Source organism: Haliotis cracherodii, unplaced genomic scaffold (assembly GCF_022045235.1).
Source record: "Haliotis cracherodii isolate W230 unplaced genomic scaffold, xgHalCrac1.p SCAF_12, whole genome shotgun sequence".
NCBI classification, from domain to species: Eukaryota; Metazoa; Mollusca; class Gastropoda; order Lepetellida; family Haliotidae; genus Haliotis; species Haliotis cracherodii.
Genome location: NW_027266267.1, coordinates 13,162,227 through 13,189,596, shown reverse-complemented (window position 1 = coordinate 13,189,596; position 27,370 = coordinate 13,162,227). Strand labels below are relative to the sequence as shown.

At 39.6% G+C, this 27,370-nt stretch overlaps 1 protein-coding gene across 1 annotated transcript; it reads right to left on the bottom strand.

Moving 5' to 3' along the window:
• Window positions 1–345: 345 nt before the first annotated feature.
• On the bottom strand, window positions 346–26,562 carry LOC139458181 (hemicentin-1-like). Its single transcript, XM_071239515.1, has 26 exons — window positions 26,518–26,562; window positions 24,901–24,997; window positions 18,845–18,992; window positions 18,301–18,473; window positions 17,456–17,728; window positions 14,958–15,239; window positions 14,128–14,263; window positions 13,634–13,803; window positions 13,211–13,483; window positions 12,114–12,392; window positions 11,631–11,903; window positions 10,869–11,147; window positions 10,386–10,658; window positions 9,624–9,902; window positions 9,141–9,413; window positions 8,327–8,605; window positions 7,844–8,116; window positions 7,030–7,308; window positions 6,547–6,819; window positions 5,785–6,063; window positions 5,289–5,561; window positions 4,222–4,512; window positions 3,478–3,636; window positions 2,068–2,086; window positions 693–724; window positions 346–448 (listed from the first exon to the last, which is right to left on the bottom strand). Exons 2-26 carry the CDS (start codon window positions 24,983–24,985, stop codon window positions 420–422), a joined length of 5,382 nt encoding a protein of 1,793 aa, XP_071095616.1. The 5' UTR covers window positions 24,986–24,997; window positions 26,518–26,562; the 3' UTR covers window positions 346–419.
• Between the last annotated feature and the right edge of the window lie 808 nt (window positions 26,563–27,370).

The window sequence follows — 27,370 nt, the reverse complement described above, 5'->3', positions numbered from 1 at the left end:
TTAACGCCGCTTTTAACAGTATTCCAGTTATATCACGGCGTGTAAGCTAAAGGTGGGAGGAAAGCCCGAATTAAACAGCGCATGGTATCTCTGTGAGCTAGCCCTATAAATCGGCATCAGTCCGGACTAGTACAAGCAGCCACACACACGTGCATGCACGTCGCTATATAAGTGCAATAATCTTGGACGCGACGTAAACCAAATTTCACCTCACCTCAGTTTTATAACATAAATCAAATAAGTAAAACATTACACAGCTATACGTTAATACACCATGCAGAAGTTCATATTAAATGTGAAAGACCTACATTGACAATGAAAATCACATTCCCTAATCAACCCAAATCACATTTACATAACCAAGAAATCATGCATATTGCTGAAAGATAAAACGAGAGGGTCCGTCGTGTGGCCCATGGTCACATCAGACTGAGCATCAGCGGCGACTCTGTCAAAATACAAATAATAAAACTTGTCTATTGTTACCAGTGAAATATCTACTTGTGCATCTATTGGTTTACATATGTTGCAGATATGCTGTATATATGCTTATAACGAACTACGGTTATAACGAACTAAAATAAGTAGTCCCTTTGAGTTCGTTATAACCGTAGTTTACTGTATGATTTACGATGAACTCTGTTACGTCACAATATATGACGTTGCAAATTTAGTGAAAATTTACAACTCACCCCCAGCTGACTCCGTGAGTGGTATGTTATTGCTGTGAACATGAAGATATTGGTGTTCAAAACAAATTTCACTTTATATCACACTTTGTAATGATATAAAAATATGCAGACAACAGTCAGGCAGGGTTTGAGTAAATAGTGTCAGAAAATCAACAAATGGGGTTGATCACATGCATCTCGAACGTTTCAAAAGATTAATTTTGAGTAAAATATTCTCATATCTCTACAAAAACAACAAGTTTGCCAGGTTTCACACACCCTCATGATAAATTGAAAGGGATTTTGTTTCCAAGAAAGGGGTTCCGAAATATAATGCTATTGCGGCTTTTCTTTCACGAGTGGTCACATTGTTAAGAATATAGGTAACTGTACTCATAAATCTGAATAGTTGCGTTTCCAGATTGACTGTTTACTTGTTACATTTAGGGACAGAACTTTCTGACGTGTGGTTAGTAGCCACATGATACTGTGATCTGTCTGACTTCTTTACTTAAGTTACATCAAATAAAGAACACGTTGTCAAATAGATCAACCTCAGATTCAGAGGATAACTTCATTTGTTTCAATAATATTTCATCTATCCACCAGAGTTTGAATCAAGAACTGAGAAACTATTGCCAGTGTCGTATCTGGATATTTGCGTAAAAGAACTGAAAACGATGACAACAAGGGATGATTACACTTGTCAACATGATATGAGATGAAATACATTTGACCTTTGCATCGAGCTTTCACACGTCCTCACTCACTGGACCCGTGAAGATTCCGGGGTAGAATAGGTCTTCAGCAACCCATGCTTGTCGTAAAAGGCGACTAACGGGATCGGATGGTCAGGCTTGGTTGATGCACGTCATCGATCCCAAATGCGTGGATCGATGCTCATGATATTAATCACTGGATTGTCTGGTCCAGACTCGATTATTTACAGACCGCCGTCATATAGCTGGAATATTGCGTTGAACAACCAATCAACCAACCTTACTCACTGACACTTATTTTTCCAATGTGCGTGAGTAGCGGATACCACCGGTGGAGCAGGCCCTGGCGCCATTTTCATATACCTTTCACCACTTTGTTCCCTTTTTCTACCATCGTAATCTGTTTCTGAAGATAAATTTATTTAAGACTGGTTAATTTCTAGCGTCATGTTGAGTGAGTGAGTGAGTGAGTAAGTATGGTTTTACGCCGCTCTTAGCAATATTCCAGCAATATCACAGCGGGGGACACCAGAAATGGGCTTCACACATTGTACCCATGTCGGGAATCGAACCCGGGTTTTCGGCGTGACGAGCGGACGCTTTAACCACTAGGCTACTCGACCGCCCCGGTCATGTTGTGAATAATGAATATAGGGGTATAATGACGTCGTACTTACATTTTCTCTTCCAGCCTACCTGAAATAGAAAAAGGATCGTGATACATTAACACTGATTTATGGATTCTCTTCATTTATGTGTTCACAAGTTCACATGTTCCACTATGAAACTACAAACTCCTTCTACAAAGATATTCCATGTTACACAAACAGTATCACGAGCAACACATGAACGTCTTTTACTTTCAAATGCAAAAATTGTAAAAGAAATATTTTTATGATCAGCTTTTATGAGGTGAGGTGAAATGGGGTTTAACGTCGCGTCCAAGATTATAGTGTGTTTGTGTGGCTGCTTGTACTAGTCCGGACTGATGCCGATTTATTGTGCTAGCTCACTGAGATACCCTGCCGCAGTTTAACATGAATACCCCACTCAGACACAGTATACTGACTCCGAGCCGACCAGTCCTTGTTTTAGCCCCTAAATGCCGAGCGCCAGACAGGGTAACAACAAGTACCATCTTTTAACGTCTTTTGGTATGACGCGGCCGGGGATCGAACCCCTGACCTTCCGCTCTCAGGGGCGGACATTCTACCACTACACCACGGAGGCGGTCAGCTTTTATGATGATTATTGGGGTTGATGGATGTGTAAATATCCTTATCAGGATACATATAGTATGATGTATATAGTTCATGCAATGAAGTGAAGAAATTAAACACTACATCTGTACATCTACTTTCCACACAGATTTGTGTTGTAGGCCTGTCACATATATTCTGCAATAATAACCTGAACTGGAAATTCCTTAAAGCGCACAGTCTTTTTATATTTATGATATTTATAACCATTACACAGTGGCTTATGATGGTAACCCCAAACAGTAGACAAACACATCAACGTAATGTAGCTATTAAGCCACGTTGGCTCATATGTGTGAGCAAACTAGAGATACATGGAGAAAATGAATGTTATCATGTGTTTATTTCTTTAAGTCCCTTTACGGCAAGGGTGACCCAGTCGTCTAAGGCGCCGCGCTTCGCTGTGCAGAGTTATGTCCCTTGGAGACGCCAGAAACCTATGATTGTGGGTTCGAACCCCGGTTTGCCTCGATTATGTTTCTAGGTTTGTCAGCACCATACCCGCGCTCGTGGGTTTTACCGAAGTGATAAACGTCTGAGACCTGAATCACTTTGGGCTTTCCTCTCACATTAAGCTGACACGCCGTGTTATAACTGGAATATTGTTAAAAGCGGCGTTAAACCCAACTCACTCACTCACTCAAGTTCAGACGCACATTGTCACAAATATACACATATACAGATGGTGAGATCCATTGCTGAATGATGTCAACACATTCAAAACTAGCATTTAATGTGAAACCGTCGTCTATATCACTGATTAATGATAACAATAATATAAGTCAGTTCAATGTTTACGCATGATGTGATGATCTTATGTTTTCATACCATTGGTAGAACTGTTGTTTTGTTTCTTCTTACAGAGGATGAAGATCAAGATGATATTTATTAGGCAGAGAACACCAAAGGCACCTCCAGTGGCGTAGATGGCGTACAAGGGAAGAGCAATGGCGGACACATCTGTGTCTACCCCTGATGTTTCCGGAGCTAGATAGTAAGAACATATGAACATACACTCTTCAAAAATAGGACGCACAGGTAGTAGTTCATTGAACCTGACTACACAAAAAATCCGGTATTTAAATTGGATATATGTTATTGGAAAATGTTGGTGGCCTGATATTCGACAAACGGTGCGTCAAAAAGACCTACATATAAATATGATTCATAGAAATATAGTCATAACAAAAGCTAAGTGAGTGGGTGAGTGATGCTTAAAGCCACAGTAACTGATATTAAAGTATCACCACATCCACCTGTAAATAATTAATTCAGGCAAATAAGCGACTGAAAGCATGAGAATCACCCACCTCCTCGGTGTATCATGAACCAATCAGATAAATCAAAGAGTCTGACCATCTGATCCACATAATGATAATTTATACGTCCTGAATGACATATATTTGGACCTTCAAGAAACACATCAGGGTTGCGTTTTGTTATTTCTCAGTGATTGGTCAGTGAGAAGTGTGCATTGTCCAAGATGATGATTGAATCATGGATTTGAACTACAAAAGATATTCAACGAAGAAGAAGAAGAAGAAGAAGAAGAAGAAGAAGAAGAAACCTTACCTGCTTTTTCCTCAGTTTGTATCATGGTAATATTGATCCTGCAGGTTCCTGTTCGAGTTTGTCTAACTCCACGGAAGTCTGTCATTGTGTTGGTAGCAGTGCAGATATACACTCCATCATCTGAGACCTTGACACTAGGAGGACTATTCCCAGTTATAATCGTCGTGTTTGAAGACTCTTGTATCCATTTAAAGAGATGAGACATTGGGAAGCCCTCCACAGAGCAGGAAAGAGTGTGTGTTTTGCTTTTTGGTACTGCGCACTCCTTCAGGCAGTGGACAACTGGAGCATCTGTTCCGAAAAGAAATATTTCTATACAAGCACATCATTTTATGCTAAGGTTGCAAAGTACATTATATCACTCGGTAATGCTTTCAAAAAGTGTTATGATAGCCATGTGGAGGATATATCCAAATTTGAAGCACCAGTGACATATATGATGTCCCTATTTCCTATTTTGACTTCACACTATATGTTTGCCCGTTTTTCAGATAACCAATTGACTTGTTTTTGCATGTGTTTGTGACGGGTTCAGGATACGGCCACCTTTTTGCGAACTACTGGTATCATCACTATTCTATAATGGTTCGAAAACACATGCTAATGTTATTATATTGTCGGAATTGTAAAGTGGCTTTCGGCAGAGATAACCTGGGGGCTGTGGAATAAATTTGTTGCTTTTATTGGCTTTTATTATCAAATGAAATTCAAGCCTCCAAACAAATTATTTTTAGCATCATTATGATTATAAAACAGCTTCTAATAGAAAAAGTCTATTGATGCGGACGGGTTAAGAATTAAACTCATTATATCAAACCTCACGTTTCCATGTGAAATCACTACTTACTAAGGTGAATGTCTAAGAATAATATTTTAGAAATGTAAATAGAAGTGGAATTACTATTTATCCAGGGTACAATTGCGACTGTATCATACCCAAGGGTTTATCAACCACATTCAATAAGTGATGATACAAGGTCCCATGTACATAAGTCATCAGCTTACCCAAGCTTGATTTCAAATCTGTGGATTATACAAAACACAGGGCAAGTTAGTAGCAAACTTACACAGAACATTAACGGTGAGCATCAGCACACCATGCCCTTCCTGAGGACCACCCTGTGAGAGGTTCATGATGTTCGTAGCTCTGATGATGTAAGTTCCAGCATCTGTTCTCTGTATATCGTCTAGCACTGGCGTCCCTGTATTAAAATCTGACTCTGTACTCCTCTTCCAACTGTAGAGATGTGGTGAAGGATTAGACGAAATCAGGCGTAACAAGTTGACACTAGTGCCTTCAAATACGTCCACATTTGTTGACTTTAAAGGAGGCGGTGGATCTAAATGCGCAAAAGAAAAGGGAAAAGTAAACTTCACCATTGAACTTCATCGTTAGAGCTATATAAGATATGAAGGATAGTTGAATCAAGACTCATCCCATACTATCCTTTTTTCATTTAGACACATAACATATGTTGGAAGTGAATGTGTATTGAATATCAAACCATTACCTTTACCATTGCGAACTAAATTGTTATTTGAAGGCATCAAATTGGAACTTACACATTACAACGACTTTGACCCTGCAGGATCCTGTTCCAGTACGAATCACACCATTGGAGTCTACCATCTTGTTGCTTGCACTACATACATACATTCCATGGTCTGATATAGTAAGAGTAGCAGTTGAAACGTTGTCTGCAGTCATGACAGTCATGTTTGATGCTTTCTCTATCCAGTTGATGGCATTTGGTGCAGGAAAAGCATCGGCAGAACAGTTGATGTTACCGGAGATATTTTGCAGCATGGTGTACTCTTCAGGGCAGTGTACTTTAGGCGCATCTGTTGTAACAAATGGACAATTTGACAATATCACCAAGTGATCAATGCATCACGAAGTTCAACTTATTGCAATTCTTTATTGAAGAATTAGTGCATACTTCAATGTAAGCGCATAGAAAGTATAAACATTCCAACATCAACTCTTCCATTAACGACGTCAAACACAACTCATAATGTTTTATATCAATCTCTTTTGAAATAATAAATAATCTACATAGTAAAAGAGTATTTCTAGGAAAAAGGCTGTCCTCTCAAGGTTTTCTCTAACTAAAATCAATGTCTCTTTAAGTGTTTCCTTTACACAGGTCATGTATATGTATCGTGTGGTAATTATGTTCGTTACAAACGACTATCTTGTGTCAACTTTTTCGAATGTGAAACAAATGTGTGCAACATGATAAACGTTTTCTTTTCCTGTTAAGATAAACATTGTGAATAAAACACTATGACACTACAATAAATGTGTAAAAACATTAAACATACACAGAACATTAACGGTGAGCATCAGCACACCATGCCCTTCCTGAGGACCACTCTGTGAGAGGTTCATGATGTTCGTAGCTTTGATGATGTAAGTTCCAGCATCTGTTCTCTGTATATCGGCTAGCACTGGCGTCCCTGTATTAAAATCTGACTCTGTACTCCTCTTCCAACTGTAGAGATGTGGTGAAGGGTTAGACGAGATCAGGCGTGACAAGTTGACACTGACACCTTCAAATACGTCCACTTTTGCTGACATTAAAGGAGGTGGTGGATCTAAATAAGTATAAGAAAAGAGAAAAGTAAACTTCACCTTTGAAGCTGGAAAAGATATGAAGGATAGTTGAATCAAGACTCATCCCATACTATCCTTTTTTCATTTAGACACATAACATATGTTGGAAGTGAATGTGTATTGAATATCAAACCATTACCTTTATCATTGCGAACTAAATTGTTATTTGAAGGCATCAAATTGGAACTTACACATTACAACGACTTTGACCCTGCAGGATCCTGTTCCAGTACGAATCACACCATTGGAATCCACCATCTTGTTGCTTGCACTACATACATACATTCCATGGTCTGATATAGTAAGAGTAGCAGTTGAAACGTTGTCTGCAGTCATGACAGTCATGTTTGATGCTTTCTCTATCCAGCTGATGGCATTTGGTGCAGGAAAAGCATCGGCAGAACAGTTGATGTTACCGGAGATATTTTGCAGCATGGTGTACTCTTCAGGGCAGTGTACTTTAGGCGCATCTGTTGTAACAAATGGACAATTTGACAATATCACCAAGTGATCAATGCATCACGAAGTTCAACTTATTGCAATTCTTTATTGAAGAATAAGTGCATACTTCAATGTAAGGGCATAGAAAGTATTAACATTCCAACATCAACTCTTCCCATTAACGACGTCAAACACAACTTATAATATTTCATATCAATCTCTTTTGAAATAATAAATAATCTACATAGTAAAACAGTGTTTCTAGGAAAAAGGCTGTCCTCTCAAGGATTTCTCTAACTAAAATCAATGTCTCTTTAAGTGATTACCGATGTTCCAATCGTGTAAACGCTTTAGAAAGGAAACAACAGCATGTTTCCTTTACATAGGTCATGTATATGTATCGTGTGGTCATTATGTTCGCTACAAACGACTATCTTGTGTCAACTTTTTCGAATGTGAAACAAATGTGTGCAACATGATAAACGTTTTCTTTTCCTGTTAAGATAAACATTGTGAATAAAACACTATGACACTACAATAAATGTGTAAAAACATTAAACATACACAGAACATTAACGGTGAGCATCAGCACACCATGCCCTTCCTGAGAACCACTCTGTGAGAGGTTCATGATGTTCGTAGCTTTGATGATGTAAGTTCCAGCATCTGTTCTCTGTATATCGGCTAGCACTGGCGTCCCTGTATTAAAATCTGACTCTGTACTCCTCTTCCAACTGTAGAGATGTGGTGAAGGGTTAGACGAGATCAGGCGTGACAAGTTGACACTGACACCTTCAAATACGTCCACTTTTGCTGACATTAAAGGAGGTGGTGGATCTAAATAAGTATAAGAAAAGAGAAAAGTAAACTTCACCTTTGAAGCTGGAAAAGATATGAAGGATAGTTGAATCAAGACTCATCCAATACTATCCTTTTTTCATTTAGACACATAACATATGTTGGAAATGAATGTGTATTGAATATTAAACCATTACCTTTATCATTGGGAACTAAATTGTTATTTGAAGGCATCAAATTGGAACTTACACATTACAACGACTTTGACCCTGCAGGATCCTGTTCCAGTACGAATCACACCATTGGAATCCACCATCTTGTTGCTTGCACTACATATATACATTCCATCGTCTGATATAGTAAGAGTAGCAGTTGAAACGTTGTCTGCAGTCATGACAGTCATGTTTGATGCTTTCTCTATCCAGCTGATGGCATTTGGTGCAGGAAAAGCATCGGCAGAACAGTTGATGTTACCGGAGATATTTTGCAGCATGATGTACTCTTCAGGGCAGTGTACTTTAGGTGCATCTGTTGTAACGCATGGACAATTTGACAATATCACCAAGTGATCAATGCATCACGAAGTTCAACTTATTGCAATTCTTTATTGAAGAATAAGTGCATACTTCAATGTAAGCGCATAGAAAGTATTAACATTCCAACATCAACTCTTCCCATTAACGACGTCAAACACAACTTATAATGTTTCATATCAATCTCTTTTGAAATAATAAATAATCTACATAGTAAAACAGTGTTTCTAGGAAAAAGGCTGTCCTCTCATGGATTTCTCTAACTAAAATCAATGTCTCTTTAAGTGATTACCGATGTTCCAATCGTGTAAACGCTTTAGAAAGGAAACAACAGCATGTTTCCTTTACATAGGTCATGTATATGTATCGTGTGGTCATTATGTTCGCTACAAACGACTATCTTGTGTCAACTTTTTCGAATGTGAAACAAATGTGTGCAACATGATAAACGTTTTCTTTTCCTGTTAAGATAAACATTGTGAATAAAACACTATGACACTACAATAAATGTGTAAAAACATTAAACATACACAGAACATTAACGGTGAGCATCAGCACACCATGCCCTTCCTGAGAACCACTCTGTGAGAGGTTCATGATGTTCGTAGCTTTGATGATGTAAGTTCCAGCATCTGTTCTCTGTATATCGACTAGCACTGGCGTCCCTGTATTAAAATCTGACTCTGTACTCCTCTTCCAACTGTAGAGATGTGGTGAAGGGTTAGACGAGATCAGGCGTGACAAGTTGACACTGACACCTTCAAATACGTCCACTTTTGCTGACATTAAAGGAGGTGGTGGATCTAAATAAGTATAAGAAAAGAGAAAAGTAAACTTCACCTTTGAAACTGGAAAAGATAAGAAGGATAGTTGAATCAAGACTCATCCCATACTATCCTTTTTTCATTTAGACACATAACATATGTTGGAAGTGAATGTGTATTGAATATCAAACCATTACCTTTATCATTGCGAACTAAATTGTTATTTGAAGGCATCAAATTGGAACTTACACATTACAACGACTTTGACCCTGCAGGATCCTGTTCCAGTACGAATCACACCATTGGAATCCACCATCTTGTTGCTTGCACTACATACATACATTCCATGGTCTGATATAGTAAGAGTAGCAGTTGAAACGTTGTCTGCAGTCATGACAGTCATGTTTGATGCTTTCTCTATCCAGCTGATGGCATTTGGTGCAGGAAAAGCATCGGCAGAACAGCTGATGTTACCGGAGATATTTTGCAGCATGATGTACTCTTCAGGGCAGTGTACTTTAGGTGCATCTGTTGTAACAAATGGACAATTTGACAATATCACCAAGTGATCAATGCATCACGAAGTTCAACTTATTGCAATTCTTTATTGAAGAATAAGTGCATACTTCAATGTAAGCGCATAGAAAGTATAAACATTCCAACATCAACTCTTCCATTAACGACGTCAAACACAACTCATAATGTTTTATATCAATCTCTTTTGAAATAATAAATAATCTACATAGTAAAACAGTGTTTCTAGGAAAAAGGCTGTCCTCTCAAGGTTTTCTCTAACTAAAATCAATGTCTCTTTAAGTGTTTCCTTTACATAGGTCATGTATATGTATCGTGTGGTCATTATGTTCGCTACAAACGACTATCTTGTGTCAACTTTTTCGAATGTGAAACAAATGTGTGCAACATGATAAACGTTTTCTTTTCCTGTTAAGATAAACATTGTGAATAAAACACTATGACACTACAATAAATGTGTAAAAACATTAAACATACACAGAACATTAACGGTGAGCATCAGCACACCATGCCCTTCCTGAGAACCACTCTGTGAGAGGTTCATGATGTTCGTAGCTTTGATGATGTAAGTTCCAGCATCTGTTCTCTGTATATCGACTAGCACTGGCGTCCCTGTATTAAAATCTGACTCTGTACTCCTCTTCCAACTGTAGAGATGTGGTGAAGGGTTAGACGAGATCAGGCGTGACAAGTTGACACTGACACCTTCAAATACGTCCACTTTTGCTGACATTAAAGGAGGTGGTGGATCTAAATAAGTATAAGAAAAGAGAAAAGTAAACTTCACCTTTGAAGCTGGAAAAGATATGAAGGATAGTTGAATCAAGACTCATCCCATACTATCCTTTTTTCATTTAGACACATAACATATGTTGGAAGTGAATGTGTATTGAATATCAAACCATTACCTTTATCATTGGGAACTAAATTGTTATTTGAAGGCATCAAATTGGAACTTACACATTACAACGACTTTGACCCTGCAGGATCCTGTTCCAGTACGAATCACACCATTGGAATCCACCATCTTGTTGCTTGCACTACATACATACATTCCATGGTCTGATATAGTAAGAGTAGCAGTTGAAACGTTGTCTGCAGTCATGACCGTCATGTTTGATGCTTTCTCTATCCAGCTGATGGCATTTGGTGCAGGAAAAGCATCGGCAGAACAGTTGATGTTACCGGAGATATTTTGCAGCATGATGTACTCTTCAGGGCAGTGTACTTTAGGTGCATCTGTTGTAACAAATGGACAATTTGACAATATCACCAAGTGATCAATGCATCACGAAGTCCAACTTATTGCAATTCTTTATTGAAGAATAAGTGCATACTTCAATGTAAGCGCATAGAAAGTATAAACATTCCAACATCAACTCTTCCATTAACGACGTCAAACACAACTCATAATGTTTTATATCAATCTCTTTTGAAATAATAAATAATCTACATAGTAAAACAGTGTTTCTAGGAAAAAGGCTGTCCTCTCAAGGATTTCTCTAACTAAAATCAATGTCTCTTTAAGTGTTTCCTTTACATAGGTCATGTATATGTATCGTGTGGTCATTATGTTCGCTACAAACGACTATCTTGTGTCAACTTTTTCGAATGTGAAACAAATGTGTGCAACATGATAAACGTTTTCTTTTCCTGTTAAGATAAACATTGTGAATAAAACACTATGACACTACAATAAATGTGTAAAAACATTAAACATACACAGAACATTAACGGTGAGCATCAGCACACCATGCCCTTCCTGAGGACCACACTGTGAGAGGTTCATGATGTTCGTAGCTTTGATGATGTAAGTTCCAGCATCTGTTCTCTGTATATCGACTAGCACTGGCGTCCCTGTATTAAAATCTGACTCTGTACTCCTCTTCCAACTGTAGAGATGTGGTGAAGGGTTAGACGAGATCAGGCGTGACAAGTTGACACTGACACCTTCAAATACGTCCACTTTTGCTGACATTAAAGGAGGTGGTGGATCTAAATAAGTATAAGAAAAGAGAAAAGTAAACTTCACCTTTGAAGCTGGAAAAGATATGAAGGATAGTTGAATCAAGACTCATCCCATACTATCCTTTTTTCATTTAGACACATAACATATGTTGGAAGTGAATGTGTATTGAATATCAAACCATTACCTTTATCATTGGGAACTAAATTGTTATTTGAAGGCATCAAATTGGAACTTACACATTACAACGACTTTGACCCTGCAGGATCCTGTTCCAGTACGAATCACACCATTGGAATCCACCATCTTGTTGCTTGCACTACATATATATATTCCATGGTCTGATATAGTAAGAGTAGCAGTTGAAACGTTGTCTGCAGTCATGACAGTCATGTTTGATGCTTTCTCTATCCAGTTGATGGCATTTGGTGCAGGAAAAGCATCGGCAGAACAGTTGATGTTACCGGAGATATTTTGCAGCATGATGTACTCTTCAGGGCAGTGTACTTTTGGCGCATCTGTTGTAACAAATGGACAATTTGACAATATCACCAAGTGATCAATGCATCACGAAGTTCAACTTATTGCAATTCTTTATTGAAGAATAAGTGCATACTTCAATGTAAGCGCATAGAAAGTATAAACATTCCAACATCAACTCTTCCATTAACGACGTCAAACACAACTTATAATGTTTTATATCAATCTCTTTTGAAATAATAAATAATCTACATAGTAAAACAGTGTTTCTAGGAAAAAGGCTGTCCTCTCATGGTTTTCTCTAACTAAAATCAATGTCTCTTTAGGTGATAAACGATGTTCCAATCGTGTAAACGCTTTAGAAAGGAAACAACAGCATGTTTCCTTTACATAGGTCATGTATATGTATCGTGTGGTCATTATGTTCGCTACCAACGACTATCTTGTGTCAACTTTTTCGAATGTGAAACAAATGTGCGCAACATGATAAACGTTTTTTTTCCTGTTACGATACCCATCATTTTTCAGAACTCTCTCTAACAGTGCAACATTTATTCACCTCTTACCTCCTCATCGAAGGGCTCATGTTTCAGATTAGCATGATTGGGAAATATGTTATGACAGGTTTGTGCTCTCATGTTAATTATGTGAAACAGTTTTATTCGGAACCGTTTTGAGTGGTAATAATTCATGAGGATATCTGCCTTTGTCTCAACTTGTATATAATAATGGACAGGATCTTTGGTCATATTAAATTCATTTGAAAGCAGTATTTTATTTGCAAGAATTATTGTTTCAAATATCTATATCCCAAAAATATGTGAACAAGAAATACGGTGTGATTCATTCTACTTACACAAAACTAGTAGTGAAATAGTGGATACACCAAGCAAGATGTCGTCTTTGCGCACACTACATTTCAGTGTTTTACCATGGTCTACGTTGGTGATGATTCCAATAAAGGTGTGAGAGAATCCCCGAATGACTCCATCTATAGTCCATGAGTATGTAAAAGGTGACTTGAGTGGCGTTTTCACGGTACAACCAACAAGTACCTTAGTTCCTGACATAACTCGAATCCGACTGACGTTTGTGGTTACCGTGGTAAACGTCAGAACATCCGCAAAACCTGTATTCAAAACACAATACCAAATATGTGATTTATGCTATGTCGAGGTCATTATCAAAAGACAGCAACCCTAAATATTTAAATTGTAATATCCAATCTTAAGAACAATATAAGTACTTTGAAATACTGCGAATTGCAAAAAAGGCTCACGCTCAGCACAAAGGACCCCGACACCCTCGTGTGTGCAGTGTGAATCACTTGAATCATGTCGTGGACAGGTATTAAGTGATGACTCATTTCCGTCACATCCGTTATAGTTGAACAAGACAGGTCCTGATCCACTTGCAAAGAATGCCCCTGATACAGCATACGAATATGAACTGCAACATTGAAATAAGAATCTTGGTATACATGTATTTATTGTGCTGTCACTTTCAGTACAAATAATGTTTAGAGAATATTATACAGGCACTTGTGACGGGTACCACCGTTTGGGACGGATACGCTGACTTTTTCGTTAAAAACCGGCTATCATCACGATTTAATACTGATTCATAAACATCTACTAATTACATAATCTGGATCGCACACTGGCTTTCCTGTATATATGAAAAAGTTTTGTTGCTATTATTATCAGATTGATGTTTCATGTGTGGTCCACTGTAAATTCTCAATTGGAATGATTATCTGCTCCTTGGTCTTACGTAGGCAGGTCAAGTCCTCTACAGGCTACCCTGGCATCATTGTCATCGAAGTTGTTGCTGCAGACTGTTCCCCACGTCCGACTATACACCTCAAGTCGCCCACTAGCTGACCCTTGTGCAAGACGGGTACGGACAGCTTTAGTAAATAAGAACTTGAATTACGGTTAACGCTAAATAAAGCTAATAAATAGTTCTTTACAAAATTGTTCAGTTACATAGTTCAATAGGTCAGTGACATAAATGACGTCCGATGCAATTCCCTATTTTGTTCCCGTGTTCTTTTAGGTGAACAATTGACTTGCCTTTGCATGTGTTTATTTACATGCTTATGTGAATGTGAACATCGCACCATATTGAGATGGTCTAAGAAGTGTATATATACATTGAAAAGGATATTACTTCTTATCTCTAACACGATTAGCAACATGTTGCATCACCCTATTCCATGACCTTGTTATTACTTTTCACAAACCTACTTAGTTCATGCTTGTGCCATTAAGCCTCGTGCCAGTGTTTAACGATACATATCTCTTCGAATATATTTCATTCTATCCTTCACATTCACATCAGCACTGAATGGACCCTGTGCAAGCTGCCGCTAATTTGTCTTGCAGAGAGATCCTGATCGATACTCTGAACGTGTTGGTGCCAGTTAGTATGACTGTACAACCCAGTGATTGACATCATGAACAATCATCTACGCAAATGGGATACGATGACATGCATCAGTCAAGACAGCGTGTCTGACCACCCGATTCCATTAGTCCTCTTATGACAAGCATAAGTATAAAACAAAATATATAATCATTAGGCAATGAATGTACACTGACGTTGTACTCTGATGTTCATTTCACAGGAAGTGTTCCCAGTTCGGTTTTCACCCTCATTATTCACCATTGTGTTTACAACCGTACAAACAATGGATTGTGAAGCTGTGACTCTGTCCATAGTGAATGATGACGATGTTCCTGTCCCAAGTAGTTGTCTAGTCGGAGTTGTCTGCCACCAGGAAATACTGTCATGATGGGGCGAGGCATCCACTGAACAACTGATTGTCACAGATGTATCATATGGGACATCGTATTCCCGTTGACAGGACACGACCGGAGGGTCTGAAGTAGATTTATGTCTCACATGTAACGATAGTAATGGATGTTCAGAGAACATATCTAAATATCACATCGCTTCCTCCGCCTTTTCGCGAAAACATGAAACATGATTACGATATAGTCGGAATCTTACATTAGATTATGATGATGGTTTAGAAGCTTTTAGTCACTTTAGAAGCTGTGTGCATACTGCAAGACAGTCATGATGTGTGGACTCAGTATGCTTATTGACAAAACGGATAACTTTATGGATAACAACGTCTGGTGTTTTGCACATAGCGACGTTTCGATGTAGATTCTTACACCGTTAACAAGCTTGAGTAACAACCAAGCGTTGAGAGACATGTATGACATGTTGTGAAAAGCAGCAGATTATCTTTGACAACAGGTAATAGATAACTAGTAGCATTCAGATAATTGGATAAAGCCAAAAAAATTCAATAAGAATAACAAATTGCACACAGGTAATCAAGCACTCACATAACATCATGTTGATCTTTCTGTACATTTGGCTTCATCCATGTCATGCTATCATAACTATTAGTGCTTTTGTCAGATGAATTTGGAAATAGTTTTGTCGCTTTTATATATTAGCTGTGGTTTTGAATATATACACATGCACAAAAGTTAAGCGCCACCATATTCATAGTCTCTTGATTCACGTGTGGGAATCAGAAATACGAAATATGATGATGTATGACTGAATTAGGCTCCCATAGTTTCATAAACCCAAATTTGTCCAGATACCACAAGGAAAGAGTGCTTTACGTGTTGCTGCAGTTCCCCTACCCTATAAATAGTTAAATTCAAGTTTCAGACACATGGTTGCATTTTGCTCCTGTGTGAGCTTCCCTTTCCAATAGAGGTTGAAAATCAGCCATGGTGAGGAGAAAGTTAACGAACGCTGAACGATGGCAAGTGATAGGCATGAAAAATGCTGGCATGTCACGCAGGGTCATTGCAAGACAAATGGGTCGTCATCACAGTGTTACCACTCGTTTGATCGCCAAACATGGTCAAACCAATGATGTCAATGACAGGCATAGGTCTGGTAGGCCAAGAAAGACCTCTAACAGAGAGAAAAGACGTCTTTTCAGGATAGTCAGACGAAATCCATTTGCCACTTCAACAGATTTAAGACTGCAGTGGATTACGCATCAGGGACTCTCGACGATGACCGTAAGGCGTCGCCTCAGAGCGGCTGGTTATAACGCCAGAAGACCAGTAAAACGTCCTCAACTGACTGAGAGGCACATGCAGAATCGTCTGATATGGTGTCGTGCCCGTAGTCGATGGAACTTGGCCAACTGGAGAAGGATCCATTGGTCTGACGAGTGTCGAATGCTGCTACGAACTTTTGATGGTCGAATACGTGTTTGGAGGCAAGGTAACACTCGTTTTGCACCAAGGAATATCCAGAAGACCTTAGCATGTGGCGCGGGGTCAGTCATGATATGGGGTTGTGTTTCCTTCGGCTGCAAACTTCCGCTGGTGACAATTCTCGGAAACCTGAATGGCCAACAATACCAAGATGCCGTTCTTCGTCCTCCTCAGACAAGACCTGTTTACGTGGACGACAATGCTAGACCACACAGATCTCGGGCAGTTTTGGCTTATTTGCGTCAAGAAGCTATTGACACTCTTCTTTGGCCGGCCTGTAGTCCGGATCTTAATCCGATTGACCATCTCTGGGACATTCTTGGCCGGAAAATAAGACATCGTGATCCCCCAGTTCAAAATCTGTCTGGACTTGAAGCCGCACTTCATGAAGAATGGATCCGTTTGCCTCAGAGAAGCATTCAACGACTTGTAATGAGTATGAGGCGTAGTGTTGAAGCTGTGGTCAATGTCCGTGGATCATACACACGTTACTGACGTTTCTGTCTTGCAATAGACTCTGCACTCCCTAGGGTGTCTGTGTGACACCTGATATGGCCTACTGATATCATGTCATTACATGACAAAAACAGTTTTTCAATGTTTTCTAATCCTTCCGGTCTTCGGTAAAATTCCTTTCTGTTCATATTCTTTTGGAACACAAGATAAACTTGCTTTGGGACAACTTTTGCATCACATGAGGTTTACATATACGGCTTATAACAATCGTACATCTCGTTATAATAGTCATCATTAAGTGCCAAAAGTAACAGCTCACAAATATGGTTGGTAACATATGTGTATGTGTATATATGATAATTTTTATACTAATATAAACTCACACAAAACAGACAGGAAAACAGACGCATTTCCTATTCTTTGTCCATCTTTGTCCACAAGACACGTCAGTGTTTGATTATTGTCCACGTTTACAAGCCGCCCGTTAAAGGTAGAGGATGTTCCGAAACTTGAGCCATTTGTAGACCATGTTAAGGAGTATGGACCGCCCACTGCAGAACGTACACTGCACATGATCGCAACGGTACTTCCTGAGAAGACCCGCACAGTGCTCAAGTCTAATGAAACGGTGGTATGCTTCTGAATCCCTGAACTGTCTGTTAAAAAGAAGAATTACTGTTTGTAATATACATTTGAATATGGCACATACTATGAGATACGTTAGCTGTTTGCTCTTAGAAAATGCAGAGACTTTTAGGTTATGCCTAGCTGTAGTCTTCTAATGATATCATGGGAAAAGGAGAGAAGAAAGGCATACATGTATTTGTGGTAGAAATTGATATTGGTTAGAGGTAACACCATTGTAGTTAACTCTGTTGGAGTATTATCACTAATGAAATAGTTGTTATAAACTGGTTAACGAGTTGGGATCTTGCGTCAATTAGAGTGCGAATTGATAGTCCTGATGATGTAACCAAAGTGATGCATTTTGTGTCTTTATCGATAATGTATGGGTTTTGTTGATGCTTTTGGAAGCAGTTATACGTAACGTGTCAAAGAGTATTTAGAATACCAAAACTATCGCTAAGGAATTTATTGATTAATTTAGTTGATAACAACCATTTTGGACCTTCGTCATAAGGATTGAAATAATTAGGAAATTCATTTGTGGATACGTCTTTGATTTAGAGCCGCCGACAAATATGTTCAGATATAAATGTGCAAGCACCTGCGAAACAAGCTACACCAACGTCCTCGGAATGGCCACAGTTGTGAGAGTTCCACCCATTGTGTAAACATAAGTCTATGGAGGTTTCAGTGCCACTGCATCCAACATTATCCATCACGATGTTGCCACTGCCTTGTCCGAAATAAGCTGAACCCATGGCATAGACATGTTTTCTTGAATGTGAAGATGGTAATATATAAGAATTAAAGAAAGGTAAATTAATGACCATGCCACAACCCAATATATGAATTTAAATAGATAGCTGACATGCCAATGAAAACCAATGTCAACTATTATATTCGGACTGGAATTTACAAAACGCCAACGACAGAGTATAAATGATCTCCATTAAACTACCGAAACAGATTCTATTGGGCCCATAATTGCAAAATAGTGATGACATTATGACATTTAATTCTGAATGTAAATCGGTGATGACACCCCACACCCCACCACCCCCCCACCCCCACCCCCACCCCCAACCCCCACCCCCTAGAAAATTAAGAAAGAAAAATAAGAATGTAAACATGTTATTGATACATACAGCTCAAGTCCAAGTCCTCTACAGGCTACCTCAGCATCGGGCTGACCAAATCCATCATCACACACCGTTCCCCATGATCCCCCATAGTAGACCTCGAGACGTCCGGCATTAGGACCAGGAACAAGGCGGGTAAGGAGTCCACTGCAGACTACAGGGAACCCAGGCGGGGAACACAACAAAAATGACTTTCAAGAATCTGTCATTTTGAATGAGTCGATTACATTAATACAGGTAATTGACCTTCATTTAAGCTCAAATGTTAATATTTTCGGTCTTTCGGTCAATGTTGTTCTGCTGACAGAAAACATCAACATTGGCACGCTTTAGTCTATGTTTATATCATCATGACAATGGAATAATATCAAAAAGAACAATCTGCTATTAAAAGCTGTGTTAAAAGCAGAAGTGAGTTTCATCACCACTGCAAACAAGAAAACGTCATTATGTTCCGCATACTGCCATTGGAATAAGAATCGAATAAAAAGCCAATCAGTTCGAGACTTGCCTCAAACACACATGACACATTTAACAGTTTAGTGGGTCAGGTATAGCTTGCAATATCAGATTTCCGATCTCTGTTGGATGGTGGCAAAGGTTACTGGTGAACACAGCTGACGTATTCTGACTTGACACTTCAAGTAAATAAACAAATCAGCCGCAAACAACGATGTTGGCGCAGCAGGATTCAAATCAAACAAAACACACCTGGTTCCTCGGTAAACTCACCTTTTATGATGCATAATAATCTTGCAGTTGTTTGACGAACGTGTTAAGAGAAACATATGCAATTGAAAATGTGTCTCGAACGTATAGTTCCTTGTTACAAACGCATATGTTAACTTGTCGTAATGTGTTTGATTGTTGATATTAAATATCCCCCCCCCCCCCCCAAAAAAAAGAAACATGGGAACTTCAGTTTTTTATTCTAGTACATAGAATTGATCACTGATACGTGAGTATACAGTGTATGTACAAAAAATATTATTCGTGTGATCAATGTTTGTTCACAGCAAATTTGTTTTATTGAATAAAACCCATACATGGAAACAGGAGACAGAGAAATACGCCCTGAAAGAGGGGTAACAACTCAATTAACTATGTCAGTATGGTGTGCTCACCATTTGTGCTGATACAGGCGAGGCAACGGCAGTAGCGGAATTGTCAGTGTCGTTCCATCTCATCCCAGTCACATTTGATGTGGAGAGGTCTGGAGAAACAGCCGACCATGGCAGTACAGCAATGTTATGCTGCCTCAAAATGTCTCTTACAACACGTGCCACATGTGGTTGGGCATTATGCTGCTGCAGCGTGACGTTATGTCCCTGCATTTGCGCAAAGGGTAGAACATTTCGAACGATAGCGTCCCGTCAGCATATGCCATTCAAATTGCCATTAACAATGATGAGTGCTCTTCCATGAGTTGTGATGCCACGCTATACCATTACACGCTCACCCCCTAACTGTAACGCAAGCGTCGCTAATACGTTATCTTGGACGCCTGTAGACACCTACACGACCATCAGAGCTGTCCTGACTCATGTGTGAATGGTATACTGTCCCAGTAATGTCTTCGGAACCTCATATGCTGTCTACACCAAACTAGGCGCACCTGGCGGTGGCGTGGAAGCAAAATGTGACGACCTGCTGGACGTCAGGTGCGGATGTTGTACTCCATAAACCAGTTGCGCACAGTTCAGCCAGTAATTGTCCCAAACCAAGGAATTGCCCGAGATGCTTATGTACCTGTCTGTTGCCGATTCCGTTGATGCACCAACCGAATATGGTTGTCTTGTTGACGGTCATACGGAGTTTTGCCCTGCTGTAGATAACGTCTTCAAAGACATGATATGTTTTGATTAAAATTAAAACGACGGACAATTTTGCATTGAGTGAGTGAGTGAGTGACTGAGTGAGTTGTGTTTAACGCCGCTTTAACAGTATTCCAGTTATATCACGGCGTGTCAGCTTGGTGTGGGTGGAAAGTCCGAAGTGATGCAGGTCTTAGACGTTTACCACTTCGGTGAAACCCACGAGCACGGGTATGGTGCTGACAAACCTAGAAACATAATCGGGTCGAACCGGGATTCGAACCCACAATCATAGGTTTCTGGCGTGCCCAAGGGACGCAACTCTGCACAGCGAATTGTGGCGCCTTAGTCGACTGAGTCACCCGTGACCCCCGATTTAGTATTGAGCCATTCCTGTTTGCAGCATACCCACGTCGCGTTGACGTTGACGTTGACTTTCAGCAAGCCGAGGCATTGTGTAAGTTTTATTTACGGGTATACAGAAATGTTTTTATGAGGACCTGATAGCTAAACAATCATTATGTTCTGTTCACATTCAAAACCACGTATAATGTTCACAACACGCAAATATCCAAATTGTGTGACGTGTATCAACATACACCTGTAAATTGTGAATTACGACTTTAAAGTCGAGGAGATGTCTGAATGGTGCATGTTTTTATTTCAGAATAATTTTATATTTATTTTCAACCTTACTTGAAGCAGTTGCTTGTATTCGTAAGTATATAAAGATGTTCTCGACATGTTCACTTGTACCCCAGAAGTTGTGAAATGTTGACTCCAAAAGCTTGAGGTGCTTGAATATTGCTCGGCATAAAGGAAAGTTAAAGTCATCCGTCTTGTCGTACAGTCTTGTGGAGAGGTTTGAGTCTTATGCAAGATCTAAATATGAAACAGACAGGGCGGTCTCTCCGGCCATGGTCTCCTGTATGTCTAGTTCGAGTGAGTAAATCAGTGGACGGAAACTGACTTTTTGACTGTCGATGTACCTGAAGTTATACTTGGTTGTCTTTTTACCTTGTTTCGATATTGCGAATCCGTTCAGAAATTCCGATTCATATTCACGAAGAAACGGACCAGGAGAACAATTGGGGCCCATGGAGATGCCTACTTCTTGCCTAAATGTCTTACCCCAAAATGTGTACACAGCTGTTGTCAACGAGGAAGTACAGCTTTGGGTGGCATTTCCTTTCATTTTTGCAAATTGTTCCAAACCTCTGAAGATAGATATGTAACCATATGTATGGTCACAACGTTTTGTAATAAAAGCCCCATGGATCAAAGTATGATTGTGTTCATGTTGTCTAACGCCGCACTCAGCAATATTCCAGCTATATGATGGCGGTCTGTAAATAATCGAGTGTGGACCAGACAATCAAGTGATTGACCTCATGAGCATCGATCCAGGAAATTTGGATACGATGACATGCATCAACCATATTAGCGAGCCTGACCACCAGATCCCGTTGGTCACCTCTCACATCAATCATGGGTTGCTGAAGACCTATTCTACCCCGAATCTTCACGGGCCGGATCAAAGTATGAAGGTTTTTCTTAAGTTTATCATTGTGGGATAGTCGTGGCCAAATTAAATGTAGTACTTTTCGGGGATTTCAAAAATTCACATGGCATTATTTCTACACGCCTCAAAACATACACTTCGGGGTGAGGGGTTTTAATAGGAAACTCAAATATTGAATCCTCGCTGCATTGAGGCTATAGGAGTAGGCCCCACAGGAAATCCGGATTTTGGATCTGTATGCCAGCCCTGTGATGTTATCAACAACTTTCTGGGAGCACCTGTGACGTCTCTGATACCAGGTGATACTGACTTTGGCCTTTTCCTTAGATCTATCCAAGTCTCTCACTGAACAGCTACCTCCACTTCAAGCTTGGCAGCCCAGTTCAGTATGATTCTGTCCCACCACAGACCGCCTGCTCTGCTGGTTGGCTCGGGCCTAGCTATAGGGCTCTGGCCAACTGCAGTAAAGACGCAGGACAGACTATGCAGGTAGAGACAACATGTTCCTCTGGCAGGGAAAGTGAGGTAATCAAACCAGAGAGCACAGGTGATCATTTGCATTTGGATATTTGTTTGGTTATATATATATGTTTGACAGCGAAAGTATTATCTATGTTCGATAGCCAATTCTGAGCCTTGTCTTTGTCCAACTGATCTTGACTAAAATTGCAATATCTAATGGGCAAATAGGATGAAAGCTTGCAGCAGTTACAATGAGTTAGATAAAGAATTTTGCTGTAAACAATCTTCAAATTGCTTAACACACAGAAAGGCAAATTTGAGCAAGAAAGCAAACAGTCTCCATGCATCAAACGTGTAATCAAACATGCGATAGTTGACAAATGAAATACATGTAAACGCTGTAGTTCAATCGAATTTGTCAATCAAGAAAATGAGGATTTTGATAACATTGTACTGTCGCACTAAATTCCGATATCAATTTTCGACGCTTTTTCGACGTAAACGTGGGGTTTAGAGAGCGCCGAAAAGCGTCCAATGCCTATATATGTTAAAAACGACGCTTTCATACTTACAGTCACTGTATATATTTTTATATATGTTTACGAATGAATGAGAGTTAGTGAGTGGGTTAAAATTCTACATCGCAATATTGCAGCCATATCACGATCAGAAATTAAAAGGACATTAAAACAGTAAGGTAAATATCAGATATGAAACAAACCTGATATAGAAAACGGTGTCAAATGATAATAGTTATCTCTTGTGAGAGAAAAAATCAACAGTCAAGCAAAACATGCTTCACTGTGATTCTCTCATCACAAGGGAAAAAAAACAGAGGATCCTCGACTTTCAATATATATTCATGGGAATATAGACTGTGGCCAATACGACATCGTCGCAAAACAACTTTGTCATGTGTCGAATGGCAACCCAAAGAGGTTTGACCTAGGGTTGATTTTTTGCATGAAGTTTGTATATACCTACTTGGGTGTTCCACTTCTTTTGAATTAGATCTTTGATGTAGCATCTAATCATAGGTTTGTAATCACTGTATGGTAAAAGAAGTGGTGTTACTGATTTGTTGAGTGTTGCCTTTGCCACAGTATCAGCCATAGTGTTACCAGCAATTCCAACATGACTGGACAACCAGCAAAAGACGATGTCGTATTTGGCCAGTGGCGAGAATATTGGTCAATTCTTAAGTTTAAAGTATCAACGGATGACTGGGAGAACAATTGTGTATTGCCTGAAGGCATGACAAAGAATCAGACAATAATGATGAACTGCTTACATGATTGGTTCTTAATGTAGTCTTCAGCTGTAAAAATAGAACCTGGCGATTCTCGGAAACCTGGGATTCTTTGGATCCAAGACAGTGACACTTGAAACTTTGCCACCATCCTTGGAACCATCAATACAAACAGAGCCATGAGATTCATATTTTGGCATATTCTTGTTGACAGACCAATTGGTTTGTGTCAGATTTGTTTAGGGAAGTTAGTCTTAGGTTGCCTCCGGTTAAACTACTTGCCAAGGAGGTGTAGACAGCACCCGGCATGGCGAGATAGTGTAAAGATCGATATTAGCTGCGATAAGGTGTGGCTTAACTCTGAACCCTAGAGGTTGAACAAGTTTGGGTTTTGATTGATATAATGTTTCATTCATGGGATTGAACACACAATCATATGCTGGTTTAGAGAGATTTGAGTGTAGTTTAGTAACATGTTCAATGAAAGTTCAATTCGACATTGCTTGAGAGATGGCTTATCAGCCTCCACACACAAGCTATCGACTGGCCTTGATGATGTACTGAATGTTATTTATTTGTAAGTTGCTTTTGCAGCCCCCCACCCCTAAATTATGGAGCCATAATCGAGTTTGGAACGGATAAGAGAACGATATAAATGAAGGAGGGTTGTCTGATCCCCTCCCCATTTTGAATGAGAACGAAAGTCAAATAATAGGAAAGCCAGCCAAAAATAGGGTTCAGGGTCCTTCTGTGGTTTATATTTTCGTAAAAAATGGATACAGTTTGTCTTCGCTTTATATAATTTAAACCCAGTTTCCAGTGACCATTTCTTAATTTCATGAGACATAATTGTAGCTGTCTCTCAATATTAGATTGAAGATGTCAACTCAGGATTGTCGTCAAATCATATTGCCATTTCTCACAATATGGTTGGAAATATATAAGGAATGTATGTATACATATGGCAAAGAGTACCTTAACATCTGTACAGAAAAGCAATGAATCTTGATCCTACCTTGTATCGCAGCGAGAGACAACAGTACCAGGATATTGATGTTGGTCATGGTCTGGATATTACTTATACAGACATGTATCCGCATGTAACTTTGCCACTGAAAACAAATAAATCACTGCTACTGACTATTTTCTGGGACAAACATACAAACACATAGACACACATCCCTATCCTAAATCAAATGCTAGATATTTCTAAGAGAATTTCTCACTACCATGTGAAATGCTTCTTCTCAAAAGTGATGAACTTCAAGATAAAGGTACAACAGATTATGGTAAAGTTGGGACCGAGTCCAAGCTTCTTGATTGCACCATGTGTTTTTCTCTCGATCTTTATATCGAGAAAAGGTCAATAATATGCGAAAACAAGGGACCTGAGGTGGTCTTACAGGACCGAGGCCGCCGAAGAGGTAAGTCCTTGTTTTCGCATATTGACCTCGTCAAAAGTAGTGTTTAACGCCACTTTCAACATTATTCCAGTTATATCACGGCGTGTCAGCTTAATGTGGGAGGAAAGCGCGAAGTGATGCAGGTCTTAGACGTTTAACACTTCGGTGAAACCCACGAGCACGGGTATGGTGCTGACAAACCTAGAAACATAATTGGGATTCGAACCCACAACCATAGGTTTCTGGCGTGCCCAAGGGACGCAAATATGCCTAGCGAATCGCGGTGCCTTAGACGACTGTTTCGTTTTCGTTATACCGAAATTTAAGTTATGAAGACTTTTAGCCGCCCTCTGTTTCAGTGCAGTAACCAAGATGCGAACTACGAAATGTTACTACCAGACGGCATCTTGTTTTCTAGCAGATGAGTCAATATTAATCACGAGACTGGTCAAGACTGATCAAGTGACGAGTCAATATTTGAAGTCTGTGTGAGTCACGTGATTTGAGGGTCTTCATTGAAATGTATAATTTCATTTCGCCACGTAGTACAGATGAACCAATGCAATGTTGCAAGATTTTTAATAGAGGCATAGCAAATGCATTAATACAGTGAGGCGGGAAGGACCGGAGAATAGTTCGAGATATCGGTATATTCGAGATAACGGATTTCCAGATGAGTGAGTGAGTGAGTGAGTGAGTGAGTGATTGAGTAATCAATATCTTTATTCTAATAAAACGGGTGTTCCCTTGCAAAGTGCTTCAAATCATCTGAGCACCTTGATTAAAAAAAATTAAATTTTTTTATGTTTTGTATATCATTTTCTTATGTCTATCTTTCTATCAATAAGGGGGGGCGGTCGGGTAGCCTAGTGGTTAAAGCGTTCGCTCTTCACGCCGAAGACCCGGGTTCGATTTCCGACATGGGTACAATGTGTGAGACCCATTTCTGGTGTCCCCCGCCGTGATATTGCTGGAATATTGCAAAAAGCGGCGTAATACAATACTCACTCACTCTATCAATAAGGTAGCACGGCCTCCATGTTAACCACCATTGAAATTAAACTTGTCTTTGATTTATGTATTGATAGGTTGTTTTGTCGTTACACCTCTGTTTGCTTGTGCGACATGTTGGGAAGTAAAATAATTCTAACTTTCTTTCATACTCTGGAATGAATAGAGCAAATGCTTCTTCAGTTTATACTTCGATATTAATTTCCAACAAAACTTACCTCTTTCTCCGGATCCTCGACAACCTGCGACTGTTCTCCAACCTTCCTTTATCATGTGGGAGTTTTGTTCACGAAATGAATCTAAAAGGAAGTCATACGACAATGTGTTTACTTTATTAGTTTTGACTTTGAGTTGAACCTCTCCATCCTGATGAGTATGTTAATGGGTTGCTTGAGGCAAAGGATAAGTGCTGTTCCGACTCCGCGTTCACGTTCATGACACAAACACATAGTAATACGATACGGTTGTCTTTTGTTGAAATCGGGGCGGTCGGGTAGCCTAGTAGTTAAAGCGTTCGCTCGTCACGCCCAAGACCCGGGTTCGATTCCCGACATGGGTACAATGTGTGAAGCCAATTTCTTGTGTCCCCCGCCGTGATATTGCTGGAATATTGTTAAACGCGGCGTAAAAACCAAACTCACTCAATCAATCAAATGTTTTTTTGCATGAAACTGTCGGAGGCAAAAGCCGTCGACGTTTTCTTGGCAAATATCTATCCGTTGTCAGCAATGTTACATGTTTATAAGAAATCAACTTCCATTTATTTCGAAACACCCTAAGGCACACCTTAATCCTTGCCAGAACCTTATTAGCGTGTGTCTGGATCCCGGTTTGACCCGAATACGTTTCTAATGCGCCTCAAAACGCTGTTCAGAGTTGCGTCTTTTTGAAGTGCCAGGAACACGTGTATTCCAATCCCGGTTTGGCCTGATTGTTTCTTGGTTTGTCAGCACCATACACGCCCGTCGGTTTAACTGAAGTGTGCAATGTCTAAGACCTGCATAACCTCAGGCTTCCCTGCCACATTAAGCTGGCACACCGTGATATAACAGGAATACTGTTAAAAGCGGC

Excerpts from the sequence above, each read along its gene's own strand:
- LOC139458181 (XM_071239515.1), bottom strand. The coding sequence starts at position 24,985 with ATGCGGATACATGTCTGTATAAGTAATATCCAGACCATGACCAACATC. Across the intron at positions 17,729-18,300 it reads TGGTGTAGCTTGTTTCGCAG|ACAGTTCAGGGATTCAGAAG; the intron begins GTGCTTGCACAT and ends TCTTTTTAACAG. Across the intron at positions 8,117-8,326 it reads GGTCAAAGTCGTTGTAATGT|ATCCACCACCTCCTTTAATG; the intron begins GTAAGTTCCAAT and ends ATACTTATTTAG.